Source organism: Osmerus mordax, chromosome 15 (genome assembly GCF_038355195.1).
Source record: "Osmerus mordax isolate fOsmMor3 chromosome 15, fOsmMor3.pri, whole genome shotgun sequence".
NCBI lineage: Eukaryota > Metazoa > Chordata > Actinopteri > Osmeriformes > Osmeridae > Osmerus > Osmerus mordax.
Window position 1 is genome coordinate 7717910 of NC_090064.1, and position 17863 is coordinate 7735772.

A 17863-nucleotide genomic window follows, 5' to 3' on the forward strand; every position below is an offset into this window, starting at 1 on the left:
CCTAAACTAATTTGAGTTCTGTTAATTCTGAAATACGTTTTTGTGACTCACTGATGCCCCCAGGTGTTCACAAACAGTTACAGTCACATTAACGATATTTACAATTTCGTGCACACTGGCCAAACGTCTAACTTTCAAATTGATGTATGCAGACAACGCTCCTTTGTCAGGTAATAAGGTACTTTAAATGACAGTTGAAATTTCCAGGTGTGTTGGCCAGTAGTGGTATTTATTATGATTTGTAAAATATATATTTATAACCCATGATGTGGAGGTCAAAGTTGAAAGTTTAAACTAGACATGAAGAAAGGGAAATAGACAAAGAATCAAATAAAGTAGATTTATTTCCAGTGTTTCTCGAGGGTGGCCTTGACACCCTAATGTCGCTGAACACAAGCATGACTTTTACTGTCCAGGTTTCATGCTGTTTTCAGAGATGAACATTTGTCCAAGTATCTTAGAAGTCATAAGAAACCATGCTTTTAACTCCAATTGAAAAATACAAAGGAAAACAAACACATTCAAATGAAAGGAGATATAAACAAACCTTCCAAAGCTGTGGTGAAACAAAGGGACCCAGAGACCTAAGAAAGACTGGAATGCCTTAGAATTGGAAGCATAGATTTTATGACGATGGCGTTCAATTGAGTATTTTCCTTAAAGATTCCTTTGAAATTCAGTCATGTCTTAAAAGACAATTGTGGGGGGAAAAGCACGGCACCTTATCCATGGAAATCAATAAAAAAAGAGGCACTTTTTTTTTCTTCTATGAGGAATGAAATATGGTTCATAAAAACTAGTACTATTTTCGAACTATAATAGGACTTTAGGGGGGGGATACAACATGTAGTACCAATCAAGACTGGAGCATAACACCTCAGTACAACACCACTGGATCTCATTACGTGTTTGATTAAACCACTACAGCTCCCCAGCCCCTTAAGCTAAATACCTGGCTGTAAATGTGCACTGCAAAAACCCCCATCTAAAAACCCTTTCCTGCAGCAACCAGCTCAGAAAGCAGCTCTCAATTATAGAAAACGTACTTCAGGTACAGAAACAATATGTACATGTAGGGTTTAAAATGAGAGCAAGCAACTAATAGTGTTAGTCAAAAGAGCAATAATACATTCTCCATATCAGTAACATTGTACAGAACTGAACTGGGATGTCAACAGAGATGAAGGGCTTCCTCATGCTGAGCGAATGAGAAGCCGTCTCCAGTAATAATCAAGTTGATGCACAGTGAGCTGTTTGAACACTCTGTTGATTAGTATTCTAACAAAGGGGTTTTCAAACATTCACAATTAACCAGCAATTCTACTTCTTCTTCTTCTGGTCGTATTCCGAGCCCTGATGCCGGGGGTCGATCTCAGAGGAGGAAGTGCATGTTTCATATCTGTTCCAGTTTAGTCAAGTGAAGAAGCATGAGATGACAAACACACCTCCTAGCTTTGCTCCAGTAACGTCATTTCTTAGGAGACTATACACACTATGTACAGTATATATACAGTATATATATATTTATATTTGTAAAAAAAAATATTGTGCAGTAACCATAGCTAAAATATCAACATTCAATCTTTTCACACTCACCCACACTCTCTCTCTCTCTCCCTCCTAACATGCACTCTATCTCTCTCCCTCCTCACATGCACTCTATCTCTCTCTCTTTCCCTCCTCACATGCACTCTCTCTCCTCGCACGCCGTTGCGGTTTCACAGGTACTGGTAAAACCGTGAGCGCACCACCTGCGCTCCAGACAGTTTGTGTGGGTGTGCGTCCGTCACCAGGTTCTGGCTGCCTTTGGTTTTCCCCTGCAGGCCGCCTCCACCTCCGTTCACCCTGTCCCCCGGCAGAGAATGGGGGCCGGGGGAGGCCGAGGGAGAGGGCCTCTCGGGGCCCAGCCCCCCCGCATCCTCGGGGACGGCCCTGGGGGCCTCGTCCAGGCTGAAGTCGGGGGCTCCGGCCCGGCAGCGCTCGCGGGCGATCCAGTCCCGGATGGAGAAGTCCTGGGAGGAGCACTTGGGTCTGAGGCGGTCCACGGCCGACAGCTCTGCCGCCTGGTCCACCCCGCCCTGCTCCCTCCAGTCGTTGATGACGGCCAGCTCCGCAAAGTCCCGCTGGCCCCCCATGGTGTGCCGGCGGCGGAGGCTCTTCTTGCGGCCGCGGGCGTCGGGCGCGGCGCGGCTCCTCTGGGCGCCCAGGCCGAACATGTCGTCGGCGGACGAGCGCACGCGGAGCTTGAGCCTCTCGGTGATCTTCAGGTGCCAGGCGGGCTCCGGGCGCTCTGATTCGCTGCGGGAGGAGGAGCTGAGGCTGCCGGTGGAGCGGCCCTTCTTCATCACCTCCAGGACGCGGGACAGACGCGTCGACGCCTCCGCCCGGCCCTCGCCGCCGCCGGCCCCGCCCTCCGCCGACGAGTCGCTGTCCGTCTTCTGGCGCAGCGAGCGCCTCCGGGAGAGCGTGTCGCACTCGATCAGCCTGTGGGTGGGGAGCAGGCGGCGTGCTTCCTGTTTGGGGGTGCCTCCGCTCCCGTCAGCCGCCACAGCCTGAGGCCCCTCCTGCACGCGCTCAGTGGGGATCTGCTCTGAGGCGGAGGCGGAGCGGGCTCCGCCCCCCGCGTGGGCGAACACGGGGAAGTCGCTCTCGCTGTCCGTCTCGGTGGGCCGGCCCTCGCTGACCAGCTCGCTGCGCTCGTCGTCCGCCTCCTCGCCGCACTGCAGCTCCGGACTGAGCGCGCTCGACTCCGCCCCCGTCAGGAAGGTGACGGAGGAGGTGGTGGAGTAGTCCGAGGTGATGGAGCTCACCTCCGCCCCCGCGGAAGCCCCCGGCCCCGCCCCCGCCAGGTCCGGAGCCGCGCCGGAGATCCACTTCCTGGGTCGCGCCCTGGGAGCCGAGGCCCCGGAGCTGATGGTGCCCAGGTCGGAGGTGTCCTCCAGCTGGGAGGGGGGGTCCGACAGGGAGGACTTCCCCAGGGACAGCAGGCGGGGGCTGGGGGAGGCCGACAGTTTGGGCGGGGGGGAGGGAGCCGGCGACGGCTGCCTGGACAAGGGCCTGTCCCTCAGGAAGAAGGAGTTGCGCTGCTCCTTCCTGGTTTTGGGCGTGAGCTCCACAGCTCCCCAGCTGGCGTCCTTCTCCTCGGCGCGTGTCTTGTGGTCCGGCCCGGCGCGGGGCTCCTGGTGGTTCTGCTGGGCTCCGGCGGGCTCCTTCTGGAGGAACACGGCGTCTAGGTCGTCGTCGGAGCTGCTAGGCTGCGGCTTCTCCTTGGGCTTCTTTCGTTTGCGGCTGGCTGCAGCAAAGATGGAGGAGACCAGGAGGTCTCGGCTGCACTGGTCCTTCCCTGACCCCCAGGAGCCCTGGAGAGAGAGAGGGTGGAGATGGACGGAGACAGGGGAGGGATGAGTGTGAGGAAGGTAGAGCAGAGGAGAGAAGGCAGGACAAAGAAAAGCAAAGGAGGAAAACAAACACAATCAACACACAGTCTCCACGATATGTCTTCTTTTGTGGAGCAGAGAAATACAGCAGCTCTAGAAAGCAACCTCAACCCCCCACCCCCCCTCACCCCTCACCCCTCCCCCATCTATCTCCTGCCTGAGTCCTCCAGCCTGCCCGTTCTCCACCTGTCCCTCTGAAAGCTCCACAGACAGAAGGTGGACAGAGAAGAGGAGCATTAGTGACAGGAAGACGTGTGACCATGCCGGCCTCGCAGCGCTAGCAGCAGCAGCAGCGCTAGCAGCAGCAGCAGTGATACTGAAGCAGCCATCCTGCAGAGCAGCCCTGCATGGAGAAGCCTGATGAGGGGCCTGCAGGGGGCGCTATGGTGCCAAAAGCAGGGCGACGCGACCACGACACAGCAGACCGACAATGCCGAAGCCCTCGCTGTCGCCAGGCCTCAGCCCTACTGCCCTCCTCTGGTCTTGTGTCGGCAAGACACCCAACGCATGCAAGTGTTACATGTCAATTCAAGTATGTATTATCCATTTCATATTTGAATGTATTCAGTCATATTTGAAATGTATTCAAAGGCAAACATTCGATTAAATGAATGAAATCCTTTTGAAAGTAGTCAGTGTTTGACGTGTAACGGCTGTGTTCCCCAGTGCAGCTTGCTGGCCTAGGTGGGTCCAGTATTGACATGCTAAACACTGGCTGGCGTGCAGCCCAGGCAGGGTCCACTGTGTGGGAGTGAGCGAGCGGCTCTGCAGCAGGAAGTGTGGATCCGGCCCCGGGCTCACCTACCTCCTCTCACCCCCACACTAGCACGAGGCCTGACACAAGGCTCCGCTCACACACTCACCTTAGACTTTGCTGAGTCACTAGTCGGTGAATCTGCATGAGGAGGGGCAGAGAGAAGAGAGAGGCACATATTAGTAGGTGACTAAATACACTGAAAGAGAACGCCACCGAAACAAAAAACACATCCATGAATATGTGCTGTGAGAGAGAGAGGGAGGGGAGAGAGTACCAGAAGCACGAAGGAGCAGTGAGCATGGTAGATTGAGACACAACACAGACGGTCCTGGGCGAGGGTGACAGGGTTACGAGGGTGACAGGGTTACGAGGGTGACAGGGTTAGCACAGAGACACGCAGGCCATGCACACACAGGGGCTCTACAGTCCACTCAGATCACCAGGCCTCCTCAGAGAGGCGTTCTTTCCCAAACCCCAACACACACACACACACCTCTGATTGTGTACAGGTATGCATGTACTGGTTTTCCCTGTGTTTACAGATCCCACAGTGCACGCTTGCTTATCCAGAAGGACAGTGGGCTGCCGGGCTACTCGTCTATGGAGACTAACAGACGTCAGGATACTGAGTGCAACTGTGGTGATGAAGGGAGACCAAGATGTACACCAGCAGGTGAGTGACAAGGAGGATGTAGAGAGTGCCATGCAGAAACACACAATCAGTTTCTATCGGGTTTCATTCTTCATAGTAAACTAAAACAAATGTAGCTATATTACTCATCTGACCCCCCCCCCCCCCCCCCCCCCCAAAAAAAAAAAAAAACTTTGATAGGAGAGCTAACACGTTCATTCCCTCGTCGTACATACTCACAGCTAGATCTGTGTGTTACTGTGTATGTGTGGGACGGGAGGTTCCCGTGACATAGAAGAGAGAGAGAATTCTAGATGAGACGGCACAGAATGCAGAGGATGGTGGAGTGTGCTGCCATGACAACAGTGACCCGGTGACGACAGAGGCGGCTATGGAACGAACCAATGGGCTGGACATGACAGGGGGGTCACAGAGGGGCTAGCTATGGACAGAGAGGACACTACATGAGAGAATGGTCAGCAAGGGAAACCCTGATATGACTCCAACTGCTGTCCTGTAACACATTTGGAGTCTCCTGGCGTATTCATGTGTATATACCAAAACCCCCCGAAAAGCTAAATTTGTACTGGACTGTGACTAGAACCTTTGTGACATAGCCAAGCCCCCCTCCACGCCCCTTTCAGACAGATGGGGGGGCGCAGTGTGTGTGAGTGCAGGTTGACTGGTGAGGTAGACATCTGAGGGTCCATACAGTACCATGGCTATCTCTCCCGGCGGGTAGCTTGCGAGACAGTGAAGGAGACACAGCAGGGAGAGGCTGTCAGACAGCGGCACGGCGTCAGGCATGCTCGGATACACAACCCCACCCCCGCCGTACGTACGGTACCCCGCCGCCGCGCGCCCCCGCCCCAACCCCCGCTGTCGCCTCGGACGCGCTCGGCGTCCGCCTCCGAAGGAAGGGTTTTCGGTTTGTTTCTTTTCACCCCCCTGCTGCCCCCCACCTGTACCTCGCTGTTCTCCTCTTTGGATGGTTCTCTGTTGGGAGCTCAGGAGACACGAGGGTTTCGGCAGACTAGGCAGCTACAGTGAGGGCAACAGTCCTGCTTCTTCCTACAGTCCCAGCTGTCCATCACGGACATTATAGAGTCCATCAGAGACATGGCGGTGTGATAGGCTCCTCCCACGTGGCCTGTGTCAAGATCATGTATGTGTGAGTGCTCGGCCTCTACGACACCCGACAGAGCCTCACTACAGACAGAGGGATCAGAGGGTCGTCTTTGGCTTTGTGCCTCGCTTTTGTGGTCTTTTGGGAAAGAACATGCCGTGTTAGTGCAACAGTAGGCAAGGGGAGGGGGGGGGGGGGGGGGGGGGGGGGGGTAGACAGCCCGGTGGATTTTAAGAAGAAACAAAGGGGTAAAAAGGAGCGAAAGGATAAGACGAACAAAGAAATGAAAGAAGAGACGGAAGAACCTTCCGAAGCTGAAAGAATAAGAACGGAGAAACAGAAACCAAGTTCTCAAACAAAGACAAATGAACGGGGAGGGAGGGAGGGGGGGGATGAGACAAACTACTTTGGCCTTTTGACCATTTGGAGCTATGAAACCCAGCTGGAGAAAAGACCAAAGACAATTTGCCTCCTAAACCCACACAGGCGCCAGGAGTCGCGATTAAGCCAGAAACATTTCACTCTCGTCATGTCAAAAGCAAATGAAGCCTGAGGAAGCGCTTCAGAGAGGAAGCCAGCTTGGACTCATCAAGATAAGCTCACAGCATGACACGGACTGAATCCCAGCTGAGGAAACACAGGTCTCACCCCAGCCTCGCCGTGGCGACCGGGGCCAAGCTAGCTTAGACAGAGGAAGGTTGACCCACCACAGCGCTGGTCTGGTCCAGACCACACGTTACCTGAAACTTCCCCCTGCGAGGCTCCCGTCCGCCCGATGTTGGTGAGCAGGTGGTCGATGTTGGGTACCGGCTGAGACTCCACGGCGCTCTCCTGCCGGGACAGTGTCTGCGGGAGGCACGGACACAACGGGACGCTTAAGGCCGGATGTGATTAAAGCTCCTCCACAGAGAGATAGATGGGTTGTGACGTGGTGGAAGGGATGCTGTCTACTAGGGGTGGGACTCTTTCCTCACGATTCAAATCGATTCTTGGGGGGTCACGATTCGATTACAAATGGATTCTCAATTTTGTATCAAATTTCGGTATACTTACACCAAAAAAATTCAATAATAGAAAATCGATTTTTGACATTTGTGAATCGATGTGAATTGCTAGAATCGCGATTCATATGTGAATCAATTTTTTCCCACACCCCTACTGTCTACACCTACCACAGGCTCTCCGTCACCATCCTCTGTGAAGAACCAGTCGTACTAGAAGAGACCAAAGGAGATGGTGTTACTATAACGATGTGGCATGGAAACAAACCAAAGCCTGACAATAACCAGCGTTACTGTAACCACACCAAAGACCACAACAACTGTTACTTTAAGGATTTAGCGTTGCTGCATTAGCGTAGCGTAGCGTTGCTACTTGAGCCGGTGTTCCTGGGTGAGGTGACAAGGCTGAGAGGAGTCCAGGAGGGAGGAGAACTCACGTGCTGGATGAGGGTCTCTACGATGCGGTACTGGTCAGGCATGTGGATCACCATGTGGGTCATGTTGTCCTCAGAGCTCCTGACCAGGGTCGGGCCAAACACGATGGCCAGGTTCCTGGGTTCCATCTGACAGCAAGACAGAACAGGGAACAGAGAATGGGGAATATGAAACTTGGATTTGACAGAAAATTAAATATCATATTTTTGTTTGGGTGAGCTTCGTGATGCACAAATACTGCAGCGTACCCAAAACCCCCAAAACGACCTCACATTCTACCCCCCCCCCCCCACCCCTCCATGTTTTATACTAAACATGTCCCTAGCCACAGTTCTAGGAGAGGTTACATTTACATTTAGTCATTTAGCAGACGCTCTTATCCAGAGCGACTTACAGTAAGTACAGGGACATTCCCCCGAGGCAAGTAGGGTGAAGTGCCTTGCCCAAGGACACAACGTCATTTGGCACAAATCGAACCGGCAACCTTCTGATAAATAGCCCGATTCCCTAACCGCCCAGCCATCTGACCCCCCAAAAATGCTGTGAACGTACCTTGTTCTTCTCCGAGTTCTCCGCCACAGTCTTGAGGTGGGCTGAGAGGAACTTGAGGGTCTCGTAATGGTGGTCTGGTAACTCGTGAAGCTGCAGGGAAAAGGTTGCGGCGAGATGGCATCATCATCTGTGGTGCATGGTGAGGAGTCCCAGTGTGATCATGAGGAAAGAGGCGTCCGTTTAAACTCACCAGCCTCTTCAACACTTTCAGTCTTTCTACTGGATCCTCTGTTCTGTTGGCCTCTATGAAATCGGCATATTTATCTAAAGGGCAGAAAGAAAAATACAAACATTTACTATGGTTAAATTACAATACAAACTTTGCTATTAGCCAGTTCAAAAACAGGATGCATGTTCTCTGAGGAATAAGTATTTTCTACAATAAACTTTTTGTTTGTGAGTAGGTGTAGGTTTAACATTTGCCCACTAGGTGGCAAACTAGCTCCATATTTGAATACAAACTTAGAGACTTCAGATGAAAGGTTGTAGGATTCTCACCATTAGTAAATAGAGGTTCTGGAAGTTTTCGGAAGAAGGATTTGAGTAAACTGCTGATAACATTCAGGTCCCTCCATTTCTGTCAACGAGAGGAGGACAAGAGTTTAGAAAACATAGAGACCTGAGAGGGGGGGAAAAGGAGGTGAAGAGAAGGAGGGAGAGAGATGAAGGGGGAGAGAAAGAAGGGATGGAGAGGAGCAGGCAGAGAGAGAGTCAGTGAAAGGAGTGAGTCAGAGCGAGAGGGGACGAGAGAGCCCGAGGGAGAGAGCGAGGCGCCTCACGTCATCCTGGATGTTGATGTCGTTCATGCCCTTGTTGTTGAGCTCCTCCTGCATGTTGGAGATGGCGGCGTTGTTGCCCGGCACCCTGTAGATGCCCGTGTACTCCAGGCCCCTCTCCTCCACCAGGTGACAGCACACCTCCACGATCAGGGGGACAAACTGCAGGGACGGGACCACACGGGAGCTGGTCAGGCAAGTACCTGAGCTTCACTTCACGCCATACGCATGGCAGAAAGCAACTGTATGTCCACACCAGAACTCCCCTCACACACACTGAGGAACCGATCATCCTCTGTCTCAAACACAAACTTCACTTGCGATGGAAACCCTTTTTTTCCCCTCTTTCCAGAACGGAGCCGTACCTTGTTGGTGACGGCAGGGGGGCAGTCGTCCAGCCTCACCCCGAACGTGACCCCCGGAGAGGGCTTCCTCTCGAAGGGCTTCCTCATCAGACCAGGGATGCCCTTCCTCCACGTCCCCTTGTCCTTGGGCGGGCTCGTGTCATCTAGGAGGAACACACACACACACACACCAGTTTTACATTCTTCACATGACAACAACCAGCGGGTTTCACAATGCAATAACGAAAAGGAATTCATGCTGTATGAAGTCCCACTCTGGGTGACAGATACACACATATCCTTATAGTTCATATATGTGTCAACAGAAAGAGAATGTGTCATATAAATAAAAGGTACCATGAAACAGTGTGTGTGTGTGCTACCTTTGTGCACGTTCCTCCTGTCCTCGGTATTGGGGGAGATGGGGCTGGAGGCTTGCTTCCCCCCCAGCAGGGTGTGTCTGATGCTGAGGGACTGGCGAGACGGTCTGGGAGAAGGCTCTGTCTTACTGCCCGTCGGACTGGGTCACACACACACACACAGACAGACAGACCGTAAGAAGAACGTCACATAGATTTAGCCAGAGTGTGAGTGTGTGTGTGTGTGTGTGTGTGTGGAGGAAGCAAGGCTCCTCACGCTCACCTCATCAAGGTGTTGTACTCTCTGATCTTGCGACTGATGAGGTCCCGGCTGGTGAAGACGGAGTTCTAAAAATAGACACGGGGGGGGAGGAATGAGGTCATGCAGAAGTGACGCTATCGAATGTTCTACTGAGGTGTGTGTGTGTCCTCACCTCCTCATCCAGGTTGCTGTTCTCCTGGATGACCCGTATCCAGGCCAGCATGTCCTCCCTGTCCTCCGCCTGGAACAGGAACTCGCAGTCCGACGTGGTCAGGCGCAGCACGTTCTTGCGTCTCGTGTCGCTGTAGGAGATGTCAATCAGGCAGGCCTTGATGCTGATTGTCTGGGGCTCCGCCTCGGCCTGGGCGTTGGCGTGGGCCAGCCCCTCCTTCTTGTCCTTGTACAGGCAGAGGGTGTGGCCTCGCAGCACGGCGTACATCTGTTTCCACGGACGCATCCCTCCGCCCGCCCGCTGCAGTCCCAGGGGAGAGAGAGAGAGACAGGGTCGCATCACACAACCTGTCTAACTGACATGGCTTTGATCCATCTGGGCTGAGAGTGCTTGATGAACAGCATGAAGGTCTCTCTCTGACTAAAGGTGTCTCTCTGTGACTAAGACCGGCTCACCTGCAGTCAGACAGCTCTGATGCAACATGTTACAGTATTACTATTAGTCTGTCTGTCTCTCTCTCTCTCTCTCTCTCTCTCACACACACAGTAATTAAATATGACAGAAACCAGAGTTTTTTTCCCTTGCGTCACTACTCTTTACAAACCACGTCAGTTAGCCTGAAGGTTTTCCTTGACACACAACTTCAATCGGGACAGGTCTTACGTGAGGGTGTGTGTGCGCTACACACACCTTGCTCTTGTCCGAGTTGAGCTGCTTGAAGTGCAGCCAGCCCTCCTTGGTGGCGTCGCTGAAGATATCTGAGGAAGAATCTCTCCTGGATCCAGAATCTTCAGAAGACCGGTCCACTGCCTACAACACACACACACACACACAGTTTGGTCTATCTATCCTTGTGGGGACCCAGAATTCAGTCTGTAAAATACCCCAGTTAACCCTAATCTAAACCTCCCCTTAGCCACTCCTAACTTGAACTTTAAAACTATCCCTAATACCAACCCTTACTGTCATTCTAACCCCAACACTAAGCCCAACCCTAACCCCCTAGAAATAGCAATGATAGCTTACCATCCTTGTGGGGAATTCTGGTCTCCCACAAAGGTAAACGTAAAAACAAGGCCACGGACGTTACATCCCAGCCAGGTCCAACACATAGGACACGCGGAAAATGCATTCAAACTAGGTCCCTGGATATACAAAGGCGTCCTCCTTGGTTTTTTAGGCGGCCCTGCTTTCCATACGACCGCTCTGAGGACTACCTATACCAGTCCCTCAGGCAAGCGGCTTTTATCTTCAGAGTGGTGAGCTGAGCGCTCATCCAAACCTCACCCCAGAACAGGCCGATAATAACCAAGACGGGCTGTATCCAGACGGGAAGGAATGAATGAATGCTATTTTTGGGAATAGAATAGAGAGAGGGCGAGGCGGAATGGACAGAAGGGGGGCAGAGGAGAAGAAAGGAGGAGAGGAGGAAAAGAAAGGAGAGGAGGAGGAGAGGAGAGGGGGGGTAGAGGCTTGTCTTGTGTTGGCAGAGCGGTGTGGAGGTCGGACTCACCTTCCTGAGGCCTTTCAGCCCAGGGACCTCTTGTATGGACCTCCTACAGAGAAGCACACAGGCGCATTAACACTCATGTCACTCGTTGTCAGTCCATGAGGGGTCTTGTCAGTGAAGGTCTTACCCTAGGCCCTCCTCGCGGTAGTTATCCAGGCCCTCGTCGCAGGACTTGGATCGCTCCGTTTTGGTACCAGAATCCGAGTCGATGATTGTGAGCCGCAGAGAGTCTATCGGGAGGTACACCGGGAAAACAGAAGAAAAAGATGACGACCAATCACATCAACCGATGACCTCGCCGTGTCCAAAGATATGACAGGACAGCCGAATGGGACGGCCTCACCTTGGTCGTGTGACAGCTGTCGACGAATGAGAGGGGAGGGCGACGTGGGGCTGGGAGAGATGGTGGTGATGACGGGGGTTCCGGATATCACCGCCGACGCCGTGATGTGAGTGGCCTCCAGGTCCATGCTGGGACTGGACGGTTCATCTGGGGACAGGCGACACATAGAAACTTCTAGAACTGACCAGCCAATACCGCTAATGTGATGATTAATAACTCCCTCCCATGTCGACACACACGAACTGGAAGTGGTTGGATTGTCTCTGCCTGGCTCTACATCACACCTGAACACAGTCAGGCCTTGTCTCTGAGAGAGGCTCCTAATCTCACCTTAATGACACAAACTCGCGCAGCAAGCGACCGCAATAAAATACAAATGTTCAGATAAGCGGTTTCTAAACACAGTCGGTATAGATCAGCAGAGAGACGGGGCTCGTACTGAAAAGAGAGGTGTGTTCACGGGAGTCGCTAGGATGTTGCAAATCCCTAGACTGTAGCTTGTGGTTCACACCTTCGACACACACACACACACACACAAATGGCCTCGCACACACACACTGTAGAACAGACGCATCATGTACCACGTACACGTACTGTATTTCACATCCTGACACACACACACACAAGTAGGGATGTGAGCTGGCACTGCGTATCTCAGACGATGACAGGCCGTATCTCAGAGAGTGATACCACCCAGATGAACAACCCTTGAACAAACAAGCAGCGGTGAACCTGGTCTGGATGGTTCCAGTTCTGCTTCCCTGGCAGACGGATGACTAAGACCGGCTCACCTGCAGCCAGACAGCCATCAGCTCTGATGCAACATGTTACAATGCTACTATGAATGTCTCTGTATCGGTCTCTCCATCTTTCTCTTTATATCTCTCTGTTTCTCTCTCTGCCTCCTGTGTTGCTCCTTCTCTCAAAGTGTTATAAGAGCACAGATCAAAACCCCTGTGGGAAAGAGTGATTGGAATTCCAGTAAATGCGTTGGACCGTTACCAAGATTGCTAGCGGTTTCTTCTCGGCTAAAGTCAAATCATGCCTCTGTGTCGTAACTCTCTGAACTCCAGCGGCCTGAACTCCAGCGAGATCTCAGGAGTGTCACCCACGACGCCGCTACACAGAAATCCTGCTAAAACAACAAGCAAGTCCTGGAGATTACATTCCTGCGCGCACCGCAAGCGAAACACCCCCCATACGACTGCTCAGATGAACATGAACCATCTGATCTCGTTTCCCCACTCTACCCCGATTGCCACATGCCACTTTCTTTTCCCGGCCCTCAACACCACCTCCCAGATCGCTCTCTCGACAACCAGACATCGAATTTCCCTGCAAGGAGCCATGCAGCCTTTCTTACATATATAGATATACATCTTCCTATACATGAAGGTATATAACCCCTCGGTGGTGATCTCTGCTGACTAGAGGAGGGTGAGTCGTCAAGGGAACGACCCCAGGTGATGGGGTGGTTAAGGTCAGGCTGGGTTTGTCTCGAACACGTGAATCACAAGAACCACAGCCGAGCCTAATCAGAGCAAATACCTCAACGTCAATTACAAAGAAATAAATACAACGGCATAAACAAACAAAATTCGATACCCATTCCTATCTGACAGCTCCGAAGGTCCGGCCCCTGTAATTACGAACATCTGAGGTTCTCTCGGGGGGAAAAAACAAACAAAACGCCTTTAAGTGGTTGAGAAACCATCTCGAACATTTGCATAGTACAGTACAGCTTCAGAGGCCTGTTCAGCTCCCTGTACAGTTCAGCGTGTCTAGCAGACACGTACTGTTCAGCCGTTGTTGCTGGGCTGGTGGAGGTTATTATGAAATCTGAGAGAAGGAGGTCACTGCAGGAATGTTCTCAGCTATGTCACAGACCATTAGGAGAGCACTGCTATCACGTTTCCCAGTTTCAACAGCAATTGAGATGAAAATAACCTTTCTGAATAGACGTGTGTGTAAGTGTGTGTGTGTGCCTCTGTTGTGCTCTGTGTGTGTGTGCGCGCGCGCACGAGTATCATATTAAAAGGTGAATCCGTCACTTTCCCCTGAGCAGTGTCACATAACCCCCCACCTGATGTCAAGATGCCAAAAGTGTTTAACCTCTCAGAGCATGGCTCCCTGCGAGGCAGTCACAGACTACTAACATCTCCACACACGCACACACACACCAGCTCTCCGCCTGTACGAACCCAGGAGGAACAGAACATACCCTGCTCTCCAAAAGCAACACTCTCCTCGCTGTCTTCATGGAGCAATGTTTCAGACTCAAACGGCAGATGTTAATAAGTCTTTAGGCGCTCTAAAGCCTGATGAATTGACAAGCTGTTCTCGTTGAAGTGTCTAACTTTTGACTTATGACCGAACCGACACCCTCTGCAGTCATTGTGGCTTATTACTAAGTGTTTAAGCGCTACACATGACAAGTTGTTCTGGTTAAACAGTGTCTAACTTAAAGGACACACACAGTAGAAGTCATTGTACTGTGGCTTGATATCTGTGTGTATTTTGTGATAACAGGCCAATATCCAAATTCTCGTTTCACTGCCTTGAAATGAGCCTACAGCATACAATGCCATAGGAGGCTCCCTGAAGATGACATCTAATCATAAACATACTGTCCATTTTCACTCTGAGTGTGCCGTGCTGTAGAACAGAGGAGCGCTTGTCTCTGGGTTACATACACAGCTGTCATGTCTTCACACGCGAGCTAACAGGACAAGAACAACAATCATCTTAACAGCCTGCTTGTAGCCAGGCCCCCCATCCAGGAGACAATATCAATAATGATTAACATGTTATCATAACAGACACACACACACACTGTACACACACACACAGACACTCCCACACCTCCCTGAGGGCAGGAGGAACCAGATACAGGAGTTGTGTTAATAAAGGCTGAATCATACACTAGCAAGATCCCCTCCAATGATTTAGGCTAGAAGTTGCGTACTGTCTAGTGTATTACCCGTTTGGCTGCGTGCCACCAAATTATCTGATTAATATACACACATATGCACACATATGCACACACACAAAAACATAAACTATGCCCCCACTTCCCTAGAGCCTCTGTTATAGAGAGCTCTCGTCATGGTAACGGGTAACGGTGACAAAAGGAAGGGAAACAGGAAGTGCAGGGTGCGCGTGGCTCTTACCGATGAAGGGGATGGAGTCCAGCGAGTCGCCGAGGTTACTGGACCAGGATGCCTTCCTCTGGTCTGCCAGCCTCCTCCCCTGCCCCTCTCCCTGGGCCTCCCCCGCCAGCAACGACCCCCCGGCCTCCAGGACCCTGGACGGAGGCCGCGCCGCCGCCCCTCCCTCGTGGTCGTTGACGGCCAGGATGTAGGAGGGGTGTCTGAGGGGCGTCGGCCCGGAGAGCCGCTCCCTCCTCAACACCACCACCGTGGCGTCGAGGCCCTCCACGCCCTCCCCCGGACTCCCATTGGTCCGGATCGGGAGGGCGGAGCCGCCCTCTTTGACCTTTGGCCCGAGGGTCAGGGCTCCGTTGGGGGCGGAGGGGGCGGGGCCGGCCGGCAGCTGTTTCTGGAGGGGGGTCTTGGAGGGGCCGGAGCAGGAGGAGGACCTGAGGCTGAGCCCCGCCCCCTGCCTGCCCTCCTGCAGGCTGTCGGCCCGCCCCCGGAGATGGAGGCGCTGCAGGGGCGAGGCGTGGCCCAGGTGGTTGCCCATGGCGATGTGTCTTTGGTCTTTGAGCGGGTCTGTGGTCTTGTTGTTGCCGGGGGTGTTGCCGTGGGATAAGGCAGGCGAGGGGTCCGCAGGGGGGTTCTTGACGGGCAGTCGAGAGGGCCTGCTAGGAGCAGGCAAGGCTGTGTGTGTCAGGCTGTCCGTCCTGGAGGTTAACGCAGGCTCCGAGGCACCTTTAGAGAACGCCGGAGCGACTACCGCCAGCCCTGCCCCGGCACCCCCTCTGCCCTCCGCCTCCACCCCAGCCGAGGTCCTGTGTGGCTGGGGTAGAGCTCTGAGGACCGCCCCCTGTCTGCTGGCTCTGGCCTCCTCCCCCCGGAACAGCAGCAGCCTGTCTTCCAGCTGGGAGCGTCCCCCGACACCCCCTCTCTCCCCGGGCGCCGCACCCCCAGCCTCCCCCTGCCGGCCCAGGTAGTCGCAGGAGCGAGCCCGTGGCTTGGCCCCTCCCACCGGGGCGGCGCAGGGCAGGGCGTCCTGGGAGGAGCTCCGGGACCAGTCTATGGGCGTGGCTCCCGGGTCCCCCACAGCCCCTCCTAGACTCTCCTGGGAGGCGGAGCGGAGCGGTACGGCCACGCCCCCTCCCGACACCGCCCAGGCCCCGCGGTCGTGAGAGGCGCTCCTCCGCCGGAACTGCGACCCGGAAGCCACGCGCTGCTGGGCGCCGGCGGGGGGCGGGGCCTGCTGGGCGTACGCCGCGTTGGGATTGGCCGCGGCCCGCAGGCTGTCCAGGCGCTCCTGGATGGTGCGGCAGCCGTAGGTGTGCAGCCGCCTGGCGTCGATGTAGTCCTTGTAGGTGGTGTAGTTGCGCCAGTCGATGTTCTTGTGGGGGGAAGGGCTGGGCGTGGCGGGGGCGGGGGGGGAGGGGGAGTAGAGGAAGGGCGAGGGGGGAGGGGGGGGAGGGGGAGTAGAGGGAGGGCGAGGGGGTAGGGGTGAAGGCGTCGCCCCCCGCGGGCGTGACGGGGGTTCGGAGAGGGGAGGGCGAGGGCTGCGTGTCAGGGTAGACGGGTCTGGACCCTGGGGAGGAGGGGAACAGGGAAGGGCTCCCTGGTTTCCCCAGGAGAGGTCTGGGTCTGGCCGAGGCGGTCTCCGGGGGTACAGGGTACCGGTTCTCCTCTGTCCTGTGGCTGGGTCCGGCCCGCAGCGAGCGGGAGCCTCTGTCCACCGCGTCTGGAGACGCCGCCGCGGGCGTCCTCACGCCATCACTGCACACGCACGCCACCGTCTGGGTCTTGGGGGGGACGGGGGTCGGGGGGGACGGGGGGTCGAGGACCTCCAGGCGGTAGCCCGCCTCCGAGGGACTGGGCTTGGACGGCGGCCGCCTGCTGGGGCCCTGGGCCGGCACGGGGGAGGGGGAGGCGTCCGGGGCCTGGGCCATGCCCGGCACCTTGGTCTCTATCCTCGGGTAGCAGATGGGCGGAGGCTCGGGGATGTTCTGGGCGTTTCCGCTGTACGCCTCGTTTCCTTTGAGGTATGCATCTTGAGAGTAGGCCTGGGAGAATACACAGGGGCGTTAGGTTACTACGGCTGCAGAAGCAGGAATTCCTGACATAACACCTCAGGGAACATGGCTTGGGGTCTTGGACAGGGGTTTTCGTTCGCTGCGATACTGCACCGTCGCCCGTACACTATGACAGCACGCTAGCCCTGCACCAATCACAGCCAATCCTCGGGATACTGAACTGGACTACTGCCAGTGTTAAGAACACACAGCTGTGCACAGATTAATGACCAGGGACAGAGGAAGTGATACAACTCCTGTTTCTCTGTCAAATTGGCCCTGTAGAGTTAGGCCACTGCTAGCATAACATAGTTAGACTACCACGACACATAACCCTCTAGCCTGTGTTATCAAATATACTCATAAACCTACCCAATCACTCAGACAATGTAATTGGAAGCCAAAAACAAAACAAGCCCCTCCCCCAGACCCTCTCTACATCCAATAGCGAGGGGCAGTGGTGAAGAGGTCATGTGACCTCCAGTTATACGCCTACAAAAAATAATCTGATTGTAAAACAGATGTGTGTTTTGTCAGGGTGTGAGAGAAGGCAAGAGAAAGGGAGAGAGAGAGAGAGAGAGAGAGAGAGAGAGAGAGAGAGAGAGAGAGAGAGAGAGAGAGAGAGAGAGAGAGAGAGAGAGAGAGAGTAAGAGCGAGAGTGTAAGAGAGAGAATGAGAGAGAGAGAAGGAGAGAGAGTAAGAGCGAGAGTGTAAGAGAGAGAATGAGAGAGAGAGTAAGAGAGAGAGATAGAAAGAAAGAGGGCAGAGGGCCAAGGCCCAGAATAACCCTTGAGGCAGGCTTAAGGTGGAGGCTTACCCACCTGCGGGCGTGTGATGCCAACACGGAGACACGAGGAGAAGCTGAACGGAGGCCGTCTCCTGCCCTGGCCCGCTAACTCTACCTCGGTCAGCATGCCACCCTCCCTACCCTGGCACACCCAGG

At 54.0% G+C, this 17863-nt stretch overlaps 1 protein-coding gene across 1 annotated transcript in view; it reads right to left on the reverse strand.

Annotated features, from left to right (window-relative positions):
- Positions 1–326: 326 nt before the first annotated feature.
- The window catches only part of LOC136957355 (rho GTPase-activating protein 21-like), a 61819-nt gene continuing 44282 nt past the window's right edge, over positions 327–17863 (reverse strand). The window contains 19 exon segments of the mRNA XM_067251236.1: positions 327–3359; positions 4301–4332; positions 6692–6797; positions 7124–7165; positions 7390–7515; positions 7940–8029; positions 8130–8203; positions 8438–8516; positions 8719–8877; positions 9081–9223; positions 9443–9579; positions 9702–9766; positions 9853–10152; positions 10543–10662; positions 11366–11408; positions 11490–11592; positions 11706–11852; positions 14876–16289; positions 16291–16911. Coding sequence (XP_067107337.1) covers positions 1719–3359; positions 4301–4332; positions 6692–6797; positions 7124–7165; positions 7390–7515; positions 7940–8029; positions 8130–8203; positions 8438–8516; positions 8719–8877; positions 9081–9223; positions 9443–9579; positions 9702–9766; positions 9853–10152; positions 10543–10662; positions 11366–11408; positions 11490–11592; positions 11706–11852; positions 14876–16289; positions 16291–16911 — 5442 coding nt within the window. The 3' untranslated portion in view covers positions 327–1718.